General features: G+C 48.1%; 2 protein-coding genes across 2 annotated transcripts in view; one reads left to right on the top strand and one right to left on the bottom strand.

The window, feature by feature from the left end:
- Nucleotides 1-1,078, bottom strand: part of LOC115324380 — a 14,800-nt gene extending 13,722 nt beyond the window's left edge. Inside the window, exon 1 of the mRNA XM_040216996.3 lies at nucleotides 728-1,078. Coding sequence (XP_040072930.1) covers nucleotides 728-908 — 181 coding nt within the window. The 5' untranslated portion in view covers nucleotides 909-1,078. The remainder of the gene's footprint in view (nucleotides 1-727) is intronic.
- An 892-nt stretch (nucleotides 1,079-1,970) lies between these two features.
- LOC115310935 lies at nucleotides 1,971-4,150 on the top strand. The gene is made up of 2 exons (XM_040216992.1): nucleotides 1,971-3,351; nucleotides 3,810-4,150. The coding sequence occupies exons 1-2, from the start codon at nucleotides 2,013-2,015 to the stop codon at nucleotides 4,148-4,150; spliced, it is 1,680 nt and encodes a 559-aa protein (XP_040072926.1). The 5' UTR covers nucleotides 1,971-2,012.
- The last annotated feature ends 10,870 nt before the right edge of the window (nucleotides 4,151-15,020 follow it).

Below are 15,020 nucleotides of genomic sequence, written 5' to 3'. Positions count from 1 at the left end.
CGTCGCAGGACGATAGGGAGCCAAATATTAACTAAGAGTAAAGCTATACGCACTACGTCGTGCATCTCGACTGGAAATGTATATACGCACAACGCGGAGAGCTCGTGCAATTTCGGTCGCCCTTTTAGGACGGCGCGTGTATCACTGGGGAGCGCATTAACCAATCCCCCCGCCTGCGTTCACGCCGCTTTGACAGTCTGGGGCTGCTAGTCACAAACCTACTAACCCATTTGGCCCACTGTACACGCCGTCCAGCCGACAACTCAAGCCCACCGTCTCCCATTGCACCTCTGGAAATAGTCTCATACCATTTAGTTAGACAGTTGTCGCCCAAATTTCGCTGAACGAAATGGTATGGGACTTAGTTTCCGGAGGTGCAACGGGTACAGCGGGGCTTGGTTTGCCGGCTGGACGCCGCGAAGCGGCGTGTATGACAGGGCCAAATGGGTCAATAGTTTAGTAATTAGCAACCGCATACTGTCGCCGCGAAGCGGCGTGAACGCAGGCGAAGCGGCGTGAGGTGTGTTAACGAGCTCCTCAGTGAGACACGCGCCGTCCGACTCTCGGACGGCAATTGTAGGCGCGATTGGAGTGCCGTGAGACGGCACTGTGGACACAGCCTTTTTATTACCACTCCAAAAATAAGTAAAAAAAGGCATACAAAATTTCTGGTGAACGCTGAAACTTCAAAGCCTTGCCCGCAGGCATTTAACATGAAGCAACTTACCTCCGAGTTTGAGGATCTTTCCCTTGTAGAAGCCGCGCTGGGTGCCGTCCTCGGCCATCCAAAAGACCATCTTCGTCTTTTGATGATTAAAGTCTTCTACATGTTCCGGCGTAAACCGTTTAATTAGCGAAATAGGAACTATAGCTTTGTGCTTGTCCTCGTACCGCACGTACGCAAACATGCTCACGGTCGGCGAACAAAAAGTATATAATATAAAGAAATATATAAAAAAAAGAAAATAAGACACGTTAATAAACACAACTAAGAAATGAAATCCCCAAATATTATATCTAAAAACTAAAAGAACAATGCTTACTGAGCAAAAACAAGAAAGACCGTGACGCGCGGGAAGTTTCGGGACGGGGAAGCAATTAAGGGAAGACGCGTCGGGTTTAGTTAGCCATAGTCATAGCTGTAGCCAAACTTGGCCGTAGCTAATGTTGATTGTAGTCAGTTAAAAAATAACAACCTTCTTAAAGTAAGAGTAAGATTTCTTGTGGAATCTGAAGTTCCTTTAGTCAAAAACCCATCGTGGTTATATCTTTGCAGCGTGGATGTTTGTTATAAACAAATTGACTTCTGTTAATACTCATTTTCTAGTTTCGGTTTCGTGTTGTCGCGGTTTCTGGACCTGCCAGTCAGGCCGCCAGAGGAGTCACCCGTCGCGATCGTTGCTGAACCGCTTCTTGCGCCCTGCTGCTTGTTTGCGATCCTTGATTTTGACTCATCGCGGAACCTCTGTTCTTGATAGTTGATTCTGACTCATCGCGGAACCTCGTTTTGTTTTATCGTGCTTCCTGTTCTGGATTGGTGATTTTGACTCATCGCGGTACCTCGTTTTGTTTTCCCGTTCTCGACTCTCTCGTCGGAGCACCTTTTTTTGTGCTCTTGTGCTTCGATCGTGTTCTCGTTCGTTGGATTTCCACTCATCACAGAACCTCGTTTCATTTTCTCGTGAATTTGACCTCGATTGTTTATTTGCACTCGTCGGGGAACCTCGTCTTATGCATCTTGTTCTCGGTGGTTTACTTTGACTCGTCGCGGAACCTTGTTTCGTTTTCGCGAGTTCTTTGTTGACTCTCGCTCCACCTCGGTTTGTGCTGTTGATTTTCTGGATTGTTAACTTTCATCTTTGCATCCCATTATCTATTTATCAATACAGGCTCGTCGCGCGCCCGGCTCGCCCGGCTGGCCCTCTTGACTTCGCGCGGAAATGAGTTTTTGTTTCGTATGAACTCCTTGCGCGAATCGTTCAGCGTCGTCGCTTCGTCTCCGTTCTTTCACGATGGAAGACGACGGCCGACCGAACCGAAGAAAGAGATATATCGAAAAAGGTACAGAATACATTGTGCCAAAGTCTACGCTGCACTACCAGAAGACAGCGCGGATGTCCACGTCTGCTCCAAGTCCAGCAACTTCACCGAACTTGTCGCCCGAGCTGACTCGCCGTTCGACCTCGAGCACCGACACACCCCAAGAGGGCACGCCAGCGTCCGACGGTGACCTGACCGCGTCCGATGAGGAACAGCAGTGGGGAGGAGGAGGTGAAGATGCACACTTGCTGTCAGACTTCGAAGGAAGCATGTCGGAAGACAACAATCCGTCGGAGGATGGCCCCTTCACGTCGGAAGATGACACCTTCGCGTCGGAAGATGACACCTTCGCGTGGGAAAGCAGCTGTCCACGTGACTTTGTGTCCGTCACTACGGACGATGAGCTGATGGAGCAGTGTTTTGCCCATTTCGGCACTTCGACCCTACCCCACTCGAGCACAACCACAGCATCTGCCGTCGCAATGCTTATGTCTCTTGTTCACGCCCACAATTTTACGTGGACTGCGTTGGATGACATCCTTAAAGTGGTAAACAAAATGTTTGGACAGGAGGAGGATGTTCTTCCAGGTACTAAATACCTGTTCCGAAAGTTGTGGGCTCGAAAAACTTCGGGTATGTCAAAGAAATTTTTCTACTGCGAGAGTAACAACTGCACTGGATTGCTTGAGCCTGACCAGTCGGGGAAGTTAACATGTGCCGTGTGCCAGGCCTCTGCTGATGGTGATGCAGTTCTCAAGGCTGGGAGCTACTTCACGATCCTGAATGTGCGGGAGCAGGTTAAACATGTCATATCCAAAACCAAGCAAGCTCTCAGCGAACACCTCACTCTCCTTGAGACACTCACGGACAGTCCAGACGTGAAGGACATAACCAGCGGTTCTGCGTACCGGAGCCTCAAAGAGACCGGCGTGCTAAAGACGGGTGACCTGACGTTAACTGTCAACACCGATGGGAGCCCGGTGTTCAAGTCCTCCAACTCCTCAATCTGGCCAATCCAGTTTACAGTCAGTGAGCTTCCACCCGAGAAAAGGTTCACCAACACAACGCTCGCTGGATTATGGTGTGGGAAGAAGCATCCCAACATGCTGCAGTTCATGAGCAAGTTTGCCGATGTGTTGGTGGACGTGGAGCCAATTCAGTGGACGTGCGGAACAGTCAACCACACTTCAAAAGTGCACCTCCTCTGCTGCTGTGCAGATGCCCCTGCACGTGCAGCTGTGCAGAACCACGTACTGTACTCGGGGTATTTCGGATGCCCCTGGTGCCTGATCAGAGGAGAACACATTGGAGGTAAGCTGATAGCAAGGCTGTCCCTACCTTTGTTATTCATTATATGTTCAATGCAGCATGCTGACATTGAATTAAACATATTTTATTTTATAAGCCACTGCATTCATCGCTCAAAGAACACTTGTTCAGGATCCAGATTTCGCACATTTTTGCAGCTATTTTTGCATTAACCTTGTGTTTCTGCAGTACACTATACTTCGTTTCACGTTATGTTGTACCGCAGCGAACGCTAGAAGCGCGAGCTTATAGCGTTGGCAGCCGCTCTTAACTCACGAGAGCTTGTGCCGCTGAGGTGTGCCCCAGAGCAAGGAGCTCGCGCTTGCAGCCTTTCCTGCGGTACATCATAAGGTGAAGCAGAGTATAGTATGCATTTCACTTGGAGCATGAGGTATGGCTTTTCTCTTGAAAAATGATGTTAGCCGACAAACAAAATCGCTAATTAAATTTTTTTGTTGCAGGCTGCATACGCTACATTCAGGAGGACCCGGAGCCAGCTGGGAGGACAGCAGAGTCAGTGGCAAGGGACGCCAAGCTTGCCGAGAGGTTCCGCGAACCCGTGGAAGGCGTTAAAGGGGTATCTGCTCTTGCCGCAGTCCCCAACTTCGACCCTGTCTGGGGATACCCAGTCGATTATATGCATTGTGTCTTGCTGGGGGTCACAAGGCAAATAACGGAGCTGCTTGTAGCGTCTTCAAACTCGGAGTGCCAGTTCTACATTGGTAAGCTTGACAGCTTAATTACGGTTCTTGGCTTGAGGCTCTACTGCTGTGTGTACACTGTATACTATCTCTTATTCTGACAGGGCAGCTCAGTCATCTATGCATGGGCATGAGCACTTTTAACTTTGGCTCTGCTGCATGACCAGTCTTGCACAATTAACTGTAAATTATGTTATTTTTACTAGCTTGATCTTCTGCAAATGTATTGCTGGCCAGGGTGTCCAAATATTGCATCCATGCTAAGCTTTCTTAAATTGAAGGGGCCGAAGTGTTAGAAACTCAACAAAGTATACTTGACAAATAACGTTTCCTTGTTGCAGCTTGGAGCATGAGGTAGGAATTAACTATCCATCTGTGGTTGCACTATGTGTGGGTTGCATGGCACAGGGACATCAGCCCACAAAGCCCTACTGCAGAGAATGTTCTGTTTCACAGAATGGCTACAGCATTTTTCCTGCACTGTGTATGTGTGGTCTCTCTTTCTGCTTCATTTTTTTTTTTTTTGTTTATGTAGGAGGCTATGCTACTGCATAAACCTGGCAGTTGTATTCTCCTCGCCTTCTCTTGCCCTGTCACTCCTTCAGCACTCTTCTCTGAGGCAGCACATCTGTTGCCATGCCTACCGTCTAAACTCTCCCCATGCCCCAATAGCTCGCCCAAGCAAGCTGACAGCCAGAGATGCTACTCATGAGAAATTATCAATTTTTGTGACTTGTTCTAGTGGCTGGCAGACAGTACACAATAAGTAAAATTCGGTTTGGATGCTTCAAGACGAGTTAGACAGGAACTGTTATTAATATTTATTGGACAAGCAAGAATGGTAAAAAGGGGAGCCTGAATGATTATAACGTTAATATAGGGCAGAATTTTTTTCGAAGCCTAAAAATTCTGACATCGTTAGTGTTTGACCTAACCATGCCACTGATAGAAAGTTTGTGAAGTTGCTATATTATATTTTGCACATCCAGGGAAACCAGCAGTGCTCGGTGTGGTGAACCAGCGGCTACTCAAGATCAAGCCTCCTCACTGCATCACCCGGCTCCCGAGATCCATCCTCGAGAGGGCTTTCTGGAAAGCTAGTGAGTGGAGGCTCTGGCTCCTTTTCTACTGCCTTCCCTGCACTCTTGGTGTGCTGCACCCCCGCTTCTGGAGGCACCTGGCTCGGCTTGCGGAGGCTGTTCACCTCCTGCTGCGCATGGAGATCAGCCCGTCTCAGATTAATCGTGCTGGTAAGCAAAGAGTTTGTCTGTCACACTACCTTGTGCAGTATGAATTACTGCAACCAATCATTCTGCTAACATTGTTCAAGAGGTGATGTTTTGCTCTAGGTGAGGAGCAGTGACTAGGCCTTCTCTTATCTTGGTGCTGGTAATTCAGGGCTGGTAATTTAAGCCTCGGTTTGGTCGGGCAGTTCGGGGTATTTTTTACATATTGTGCTATCGGGGAAAAATGAAATGCAAACAGAGGAGCGCGTGGCTCGCGGTACAGGCTGCGCCACTTGGAAGTGAGCCTAGGGGCGAGGGTGCGTGGCCTGCTCTGATGTGTTCACGCCCTTCGCACTGCGCTCCCCAAGCTTCGGCAGCACGCTTCTCAGTGCGCTGAAAGCTATCACTGCTATCTTTGCTCGCTCGGCGCGTGCAGCGAGCTTCTTCGCACCGCACGCGCTGAGCCAGCAAAGATAGCGGTGATAGCTTTCAGCGCACTAAGAGGCGCACTGCTGAAGCTTGGAGAGCGCAGAGGGAGGGGCGTGAACACATCGGAGTAGGCCACCCACCTTCGTCCCTAGGCTCACTTCCAGGTGGCGCAGCCTGTACCGCGAGCCACGCGCTCCTCTGTTCACATTTCATTTTTCCCCGATAGTACATATTTTTCTTTTGAGTATTATGTTAGACCTAACCATTAGCTTTCTCTTTTTTAGCTTAATTATTTCTGTAATTTGCCTCAAGTTATAGTAAACTTTGGAAAATTAAATCATCCTTTCCAGGTTAATTTGAATATACACAGGCTTACGAATTGTTTGTTTCCTACATGTGCAGCATTTTGTGCATCACAGACTGGGTCTGATAGCACATATTTGTGGCATAGCTTTTCATCTTGCTTAGAAAAGCATTCAGACTTTGTGCCTCTTCGTTTAACCATCAAAGTTAAACCAGTCAAAGATCCTGTGCGATTGCAGATGCCACTGGTGCAGCACCTGCTGCAACACGTCAAGCTTGCCTCCAGCAGCGTAGTTGGCTTTTTCCGCATGAAGAATGACAGCCCTCATAGTCTTAAAGAAGCGCTGAAAACTTAAACTGCTCAGACCACGTGTCAATACAGAGAGGTGTGGCTGGCACCTTTAACACGGTCGTGTGGTCCCAACGAGGCACTGCAGACACTCCAGACGCTCAAACTCTAACATGGGTTGTGTGCAGGCAGGTAGCCAGGGGGGTGGAACCATAGAGCCCGGCCCCCCCCCCCCCCCCCCCCCCCCCCCGAAATCTTCCATTTTGCTGGGGCCTCCTCTCTCCCCTCCCCGTTATGCAGCATTTCGTCATGGGCGGGCCCCTTGAATCAGAATTCTGGCCACATGCCTGGTTGTGTAACTACATAGTAGTGTGACCGTGCGAACAGAGGGCATTCCAACTTCCAGTAGGTGGTTTGGTGTGCCCTTGACATCAACTGCTGCCACTCCCGTGACTCGGTACGCTGTCACGCGGCTGCTTGGCTGCAGTGTACTGCTGTACCGCGCGCCCTTCACTGCCATATGTTCATTCCGTGCATTCCATGCCAATGTGTTGTTTCGGTATACCTGCATGTGCAGTTCAAAAATGAAAGAGCTTGTAAAACAAACAGGCAAATGCCGCAAACCTACTGGTACAGCCGACAGAACCTGTAGCAAAGCTAGGTATTCCGAAATTGCGACTGTTTTGTCTTTGTCAGCGGTAAGATGCTTATTAGTTCTGAATATAACTTGACCCCTCGCAATTCAGATTTCGAAGAAACTAAAAATGGTTCCACCAATAATCATGTAATAATGGCATACATATAAATTGTTACTACATCGTACACCACCTTTTTCTATGTTCTTTGCAGAAACACTGCTCAAGAAGTTCGTGGCGCAGGTTCCCGTCCTCTACGGTCAGGCAGCCATGACCTTCAACGTCCATCAGCTGCTGCACCTGGCGAACACGGTCCGACGCATGGGGCCGCTCTGGGCCAACTCGGCCTTTACGTTCGAGTCTGGCAACGGCCAGCTTTTGCGGCATGTGACGGCAGCCAAGGGCGTCCCTGGGCAAGTGATTGAGCGTGCGATGATGGCCCAAGAGTTGGACCTTGTCCTGAGCCATCAGCTTCTGCCCCAAGACACTAAGGTCTTCTGTAAAAAGATGTTGGGCTATGCCCACATCAAGGAGGCGTCTTACACGCCTGGGGCCTGCCTTTTGGGCAGTGCCAAGCCGGGACTTGACTTCTCACAGGATGAAGTCACTGCCCTGCAGGAAACTCTCAGTTTCTGCCCATCACCAGTGATGGAGCATGAACGCCTGATCCTGGCAGGGCAGCTGTGCCACAGCATGAAGTACACGCGAGCAAAGAGGAGGAATTCCTCTATCATCCAATGCAAGGATGGTCGGTTTGGTGGAATTTGGCGGGTACTTTATCTACGAGATGAGGATGAGTGTGTGATCCTGTGCAAGGAGCTTGTGCGCAAGGAATCCAGCTTGCATTTTCCAGGACACATTGTTGAGATGGTGATGATGCCAGAAGACATATTTATGGCTGTGAAGCCAGACGACGTGGCCCAGGTGTGCCTTGAACTTAACTTTGTGCAGGATGGAGCTCTATATGTCTGCTTGCTTCCCAACAGCATTGAGCGTGACTAAATGAAGTCTGCCACCAACCACCATTGGCGCCCGTCTGTTCAGGCTTGTGCCCCGTGGCGCCACCACCTCTCATCGGCATGTGAGACGCTCTTTAGTTCCGCAGGCCCGCGTGGGCTCTGCTCTTCTTTTATTTTTACGGGTTCCCGATTTTTGGTGAAGAGCGATTTACAACAAAAGGGAGAGCACATCAGGTGCATGCAAGTGTCTGAAAACAAGTAAAGTAATCCCTCGTTATGGAGATCGCTTTTATCAAAGTTCAACATGGTCCCGACCAAGATGCACACATTTTTTACCAGATTATTTGAAGCGTATCGGCGGCCGACCATGCTTGTTACGAAGGCCGCGGTGCCAAAAGCATGCAAACCTACACGGGGGCACATGGAAACCCTTGCGTTCCCTCGCTCTCCACCGAGGCAAAGAAGAGACTGGGAAAATGGCAAACAAGAAAACAAAGTAAGCGGGTGATGGAGGGCAGACTGTGTAGAGCGCCACTTCCGATGTCGATGCGGGGACGCTGCCAGACTCCTCTCGGAATTGGGTCAAGGGATCGATGAACTCGGAAAAGATAATCCCTTCGGGAGCCTTGATGCGCGCGCACCTGCAACATACTACATGCACACATGCGTCGTATGGGAGATTTGGAGTGTTTACCAAAAGTCACTTAGATCTGCGAGGTTGAGAAAAGTGGCCAATTCAAGTCCGAAATCGCCAAAAAATTCTACATTCCGGCATCGGCTGTTCGACACTGTCCACCATTTTGCAGAACGAACAAGGTATTGGACGGATTCGAGTCGTTCCTTATGCAAGAGAAAGCGCGCGCCCACTACCCAAAGATGAAACATTGCCAACTGCCTTGCGCATAATGGATTTTCTCTCATGAGCATGCTTGCCAAGCCGGCGCACGATTGCCACAGCTGCAATGATCTCTACAGGAGTGTGTAAGAACATGTTGGCAAAGCCACCGAGGATAACTTAGATTCGTTTGCGTTTGTCAATGCGAACATCCCGTTGTTGGTCCTGCCACGGATGCCGCAATCGTAGACCTTGCGTGCGGCTAGGGTAAACACGAAGCGATGTCCGAGGGGCACCTCGGGAGATGCTGATGACTGCGGAGGCGCGAAACATCCTGTTGCTGCTTCGAAACAAAGTGGAGCGCAGCAGCGGTGACTGTGTTTGTGCAATGCCTAGAGCAGTTCAAGGAGAACTGATGCCTAGACGAAATTATCTGCACACTCCACTTAATTTTTTTTTTACTCGGCAAAGCTGCCGCGAGATCTTCATACCTAAGGTTTTTTTTATTAAATATATGGTCTTTTGTATTTTAATATACAGCCTGTTGTATTTTAATACCGGAACTTAAAGACAGCTGGACGAAGGACCAGCTGTTTCATCTTCGTCTTCCATTCACTCCTCGTCTTCCTTTTCCACCCCCTGCGAGTACTTCTTTCCGCCAGATACCAGACACAACATAATCCCCCCTTTAAGAAAAGTTCCTTTAGGGGACTGTCTGTCCGGTGGATTCCTGCTCCTCTTGGCCCTTTGTAGAATTAGGGGAACTAGTTGTGCGTCTGCACCATCTTCCCCGAGCCCTCTGTTGTCCTCGTGTGACTGTGATCCGACTGGAACATATATGCTCGCGATAACCGCGACGAATTCCAGCATCCTCCTCCTGATGTAACAAGCGTCTTTTGGCCGACCGCTTTCTGAATTCGTTCAGGTTGTCCGAACGCTGGTGTTCCCTTCGCTTGGTGTTTGGGAAGTTTCACATGCACATAATCTCCCACGCTTTAAATGGTCTTGCTCTGCATCTCTCGTCTGTGTACTGCTTGCTTCGTCGCTGGTAATCGACGATGTTTTGACGGAGCTGCTGCACCTCGATATGAACTGGTTTCTCGAAATTTGGAAATCCGACGATGTCCATTTTCTTCCGCATTCTACGTCCATGAAGTAGTTCGGCCGGGGAGAGTTTCGTCGCCGCATGTGGTGTACTACGGTAGATGCCCAAGAACTCAGTCAGGCTAGTATGAATGTTATTTTGTTTTTGTATGGTAGTCTATAGCTGGACGTACCCTTTTAGAACTCTATTGAATCTCTCCATCTGCCCGTTTGCCTGTGGGTGGTAGATGGCAGACCGACGGTGAGAAATTCCTCTTGTGTCCAGGAACTCTCGGAATGTGCTAGACAGAAACTGCGGACCATGATCCGAAACATTCACGTCCGGGTATCCTTTTCGGCTAAAAATCGTAGTTAGAAAGTTGCAAACAACTTCAGCCGTTACTTGTGTACAAAAAGCGACCTCTGGCCACTTGCTTAAGTAGTCTGCCAAAGTAACCGCAAATCCAAATTCTAGAGGAAGTCGGTCAAACAGTCCAGCTGTGTCAATTCCTAGCTGTTTCCATGCGCCTGATGGAAGCGCCACTGGTTGAAGAGGTGATACTGTTGTAACTGCTGTCTTGTCGTTTGCCTGACATGTGTTACAGTCTTTGATGCAAGATTCTACTTCAATCTCCATCCTGGGCCACCAGAAGCGCTGACGTAGACGCTGCTTCGTTCTCACACTACCCGGATGTGACTCGTGGGCTAAGTTAATGAGTCTCCATCGGATTGAAGTAGGTGGTACCAGCATTTCTCTCTGTAGTAGCATGCCGTCCACCCAGGAGAGCTCTTCTCGTAGTTTGTAGTGCAGGGACAGTGCTGTGTCTCATTGCTGTTCGAGACCATCCCGTTCCGATACATTGTATCACTCGAGGCAAATCAGGGTCTTGTTTCGTTTCATTTCTGACCTCTTGTATGTCTATCGAGTATAGGTTGTGTACCAGGCATGCGAATTCTTCATCTTTGCATGTCTCGGAGTGGTCGGAGCCATTCCGAGTGTGTGCCCTTGTCAGCACTGTCGCCATGTTGGGCATTTTCTTCACTTCAGTAGGTATTGTCACGTTAGGCAATGTGGCTGCTACTGGAACCGGCTTGCCTCCAAAAGCTGGTAGAAGAACAGGTGACACGTTATCCTTTCTGTCTGGTGTAGCTCCTCTCGCGGCGGTGGCTGCCGGCTAGTCATGGTGCACACCAGATGTGGTATTAGATGACCTGCACAGAGTAGGACACTGGTTTGTTTCTTTTCAAAACAGCTGACCGCAACTACTTGGATCCTTGTCTGAAGTTGTCATTATCAAAGAATGGGATGTCGACTTTTCTACTTGACAAGAGGCTTGTTGAAGCTGGTGTGTCCCGAACTTGTTTCCAGCAACGCCTTTATGGTATTCATGTGCATTCTGAGGGATCTCACCATCAGCAAGAAGGTAGAAGCAGAGGCTGCACGAAGCATTCTGCAAGGCCATGGCTGCTAGAGGAATGGGACAAAGTCTGAACTTGACAAATGTGCCTTGGAAATAGAACTTTTCTAATGTAAATTGGTAGCCATTGCTGCTAAAGATGGTTTGAGGTCCATCTCTGCTGAGGATCTCATGTAGCCGAGCGATCATATTTGCAGCTGCTGCTGGCTTCATAGCGCAGACTTCCCACTACTTAAAGTGTGCATCGACTGCGACCGGAAATAAAGGTGACTGAAAGAGCCCTTAATGTACAGGTCGACTATGCCATGGTTCAGATTTCCATGTGCAAGGGGGCTTGTGAAGGTAAAGCAGGTTTTTGCTGACATGCATGACATATCTTCACCTGGCTTTCAAGGTCTTTGTCAACTGATGGCCAGCAGGTGTAACTCAAGCTTGCTTTTCTTTTGAACAATGCCTGGGTGCCCGTCATGTAGCTCTGGTTGACCAGTGGATGCAGTTTTGGTGGCACCCCCACATGCATGCCATATATCAGGCATCCTTGATGCACTGTCAGTTCGTCTGTGGAAGAATGGATTGAGGTTGCCCCCCAATAATGTAGGACGGCCAGCCCTTTCTTGTAAAATCGAGCACCACGCTCAAAGTAGGACACGGCCTGTGTGTCTTGCGATATTGTGGACCATCGCAGGTGTACACCTTTCCAAGAAACACTCGACCCCAGGGGCAACAAACCATTTTCGATCCCAGTCTTTGGGTTTGAGGCTAGACTCACCGGCATCCCTGCTAACCCTAACCGAGTAGACTGATTTCGATAGGCGCAGCCCAGTTTCAAGCACTGCTGGCAGCTATAGTCTCGTCTGTTCCCGCTGTATTTTGTGTTTCATGGACGCCATACGATGTGACAACCTTGCTAGGATAAGTCCGCAGGCAAAGCTCTGTTGGCTGCATTGAAGACCATGCAAACAACAGGCGCTTTTTTTTTGTTGTGCAATCACTGAGATTGCACAACACACCTATGTCAAGTTTTATGCATAGAGGCAAATAGAGAACTATATAGCTCCTACGGAGCAGAGTAGCACAATCATTTGATCAACGTGTTCTGCCGACAACATGGCCGAAATAGCAGCTCGGCGGCGCGAGTCACGTGGTACTCAGGGTTCCAGGAGGCGGCTTGTGCCCTATGGGAGAATACATGGAGATCGACGCAACACGGCTGATTAAAAAATAAACGCCGAGTTAACACTTTTCGAAACTAGTCTGTCGTGAAGTTGGTAAAGCACCAAACACTTTATCAAAGTTTTCATAAGATTGAATGCGTGTGAAAATTTTGAGAAGGCAATTTCCAAGGCAACAGCGTTTGAAGCAGACGATTTTTGTACGCAGTGGAGATGGACTTTTGGGTTGGCCGGAGCGGGTCGCGTGAACGCCGTGATGTCGCCGCGTCGTCTGCTGCATGATGCCGCTCAGGCAATTTTTTAAAAACTATGACGTCCTTACGTGGCACACGACATAGCGCAAATTATTAAACAATTTTCTCACGTTCTCCATGCATTTCTGACCGGAGTTGGAACCTCCGGGCATTCGCCGCTAGTCGCCGAGAGATGGCGTTCTAGATTGCGCTACTCTGCTTTGAAGGAGTTATATAGTGCTCTAGAGGCAAACTGTCCACAACAATGTTGATTATAATAGGTGGTCGCATCGTCGGACCCACACTCTGTAAACCTCCGCCAGTTTGTTGTGCTGCTGTGAGCTTGTGCGTTTTCTGTACGACACTGCTTTTTCTGCTGTTTGCTGCAACAGCTAGTGGACATGGCCATGGTGTGTGGGCATGCATTAGCAAGGTGTTTCGATGAACTGCAGCAATAACACTGCTGCATTATATTAGCCGCTTAGCTTTTGGCGAAGAGTTTGTTCACACCTTGTGATTGTCGTCACTCACCCGGCTCATATTCGGTGCTTGTGTGTGTTTCTAGGGATAGTGCCCGGCCATTCTATAGCTTTTTGCGAGGTGGGCGTCTTCTGTAAATGAAGTAATGTTGAAGGTCGACACGAGAAAAACAACACAGTCGTGCAGCGATTCGTCCAAGAAACTCCTGGAGTTGCAGGACCGAGACAGTCTTCGAAGTTCTGCCGCAAACTCCTAAATGAATTCATTTTTCAGATGTGAATGGCGATGGAATTTGCGTTTTCAAAGATTGTGTTAGGTCTGCAAAAGTTTTCGTCGACAGCATGCGGAGCCGTTAATTTGAGCCACCCAGAATTTTTTTGGCCAATGTCACTGACAGATGTATGCACTTAATCAGCATCCGGGATTTTGTTCGCTACAAAGAAAGAAATTGTTCTTCGAGGGATGGCTAATCACTCACGGACTCGTCAAATGGTTCCACTTGTCCAATTCAAGTCATGATTTCATCGGTGACAACTTTCTCACTACGACAGAAATGTAAAAAAATCCCGGGTTTGACCACTTCAAACATTGCCAGTTCAAGCAGGCTAGTTACAAAGGTGTTTTTAAATAGTGTATTTGTTTAACTAAAAAAATATAAAGAAATTTGTGCTCGGGAACTTTAAACGAAAGCACTAGCTCCATTGTGTATGAGGCATATAAGTGTGAACATAATTTATTGAAAACTCATTGTAGCTTTGCTTCATGCAAGAAACAAGTTCACATATGCCTCACAATAACTTTTTTTGTTTTACATATGGAGCTATTTCTTATTTCACATATGCATCTTACAAGAGAGTCTCGCTTCACATGTGTTATAAGAGTTATACTTACATTCTTTTATGACCTATCGGCCTCTTGCAAGATAATCGTGCTCCTTGTGTGCTTCTTGTGTCACTTTGGCATTCCTTATATAAATCATATGTTCTTGTAAGTCCTTGTATTCCTCGTATGTGCTCATTGTATGCTTCTTGTATCACTTTGACATTCATTGTATAAATCACATATGTCTTACAAGTTCTTGTATTCCTCATATGTGCTCCTTATATTACTTTGGCATTCCTTATATAAATCACATATGTCTTACAAGTTCTTGTATTCCTCGTACGTGCTCCTCGTATGCTTCTTGTATCGCTTTGACATTTCTTGTATAAATCACATATGTTCTTACAAGTTCTTGAATTTCTCGTACGTGCTCCTTGTATCGCTTTGACTTTTCTTGTATAAATCACGTATGTTCTTACAAGTTCTTGTATTCCTCGTACGTGCTCCTCGTATGCTTCTTGTATCGCTTTGACATTTCTTGTATAAATCACGTATGTTCTTACAAGTTCTTGTATTCCTCGTATCTGCTCCTTGTATCGTTTTGACATTTCTTGTATAAATCACGTATGTTCTTGTATTCCTCATATGATTTCTTGTATGAAAATCTCGTATGATTTTTCAGAAGGGCCAGTCCCTGGTCTGGGTTTCCGAACTCCGTGCCCCCTCGCCACGGCTTGGTGACTAGTGGTATTCGTGCCAGTAGACCGATGTGGCCCGTGGAACTCTATCCGCAACAATCCCCACTTCCTTCTCGACCAAACAAGAACTCCACCCCGTTCGCCTGGCTTTTGCATCAGCCCAGCGAGCTCTGTCCTCCTCCTCCTCTGCCCTTCCTGCGAACCTCCGCATCTTTTTAGGTTCACAGGAAGTAGACAAAAAATGCGTGTCCAGAGCCAGCCCTTTCAAGCTTGTGCGAAAAAAATAAGACCCTCGCGTTGTCACTTTGTCGACAGGGAGTTCACATCAATATCGAATGGGTTCCTGGCTACGCTGGAATTCCTGGAAGTAAAGAGGCTCATTCAATGGC

This window comes from Ixodes scapularis, unplaced genomic scaffold (genome assembly GCF_016920785.2).
Source record: "Ixodes scapularis isolate PalLabHiFi unplaced genomic scaffold, ASM1692078v2 PGA_scaffold1__304_contigs__length_218370807, whole genome shotgun sequence".
In the NCBI taxonomy this organism is placed as follows: Eukaryota; Metazoa; Arthropoda; class Arachnida; order Ixodida; family Ixodidae; genus Ixodes; species Ixodes scapularis.
The sequence above is the reverse complement of the archived record's forward strand: the minus strand, read 5'-3'. Positions and strand labels throughout refer to the sequence as shown.

What these genes read in the sequence shown, in the direction of transcription:
- LOC115310935 (XM_040216992.1), top strand. Translation starts at nt 2,013, where the DNA reads ATGGAAGACGACGGCCGACCGAACCGAAGAAAGAGATATATCGAAAAA. An exon ending in CAGAGGAGAACACATTGGAG is followed by an intron (nt 3,352 to 3,809) that starts GTAAGCTGATAG and finishes TTTTTGTTGCAG; the next exon opens with GCTGCATACGCTACATTCAG.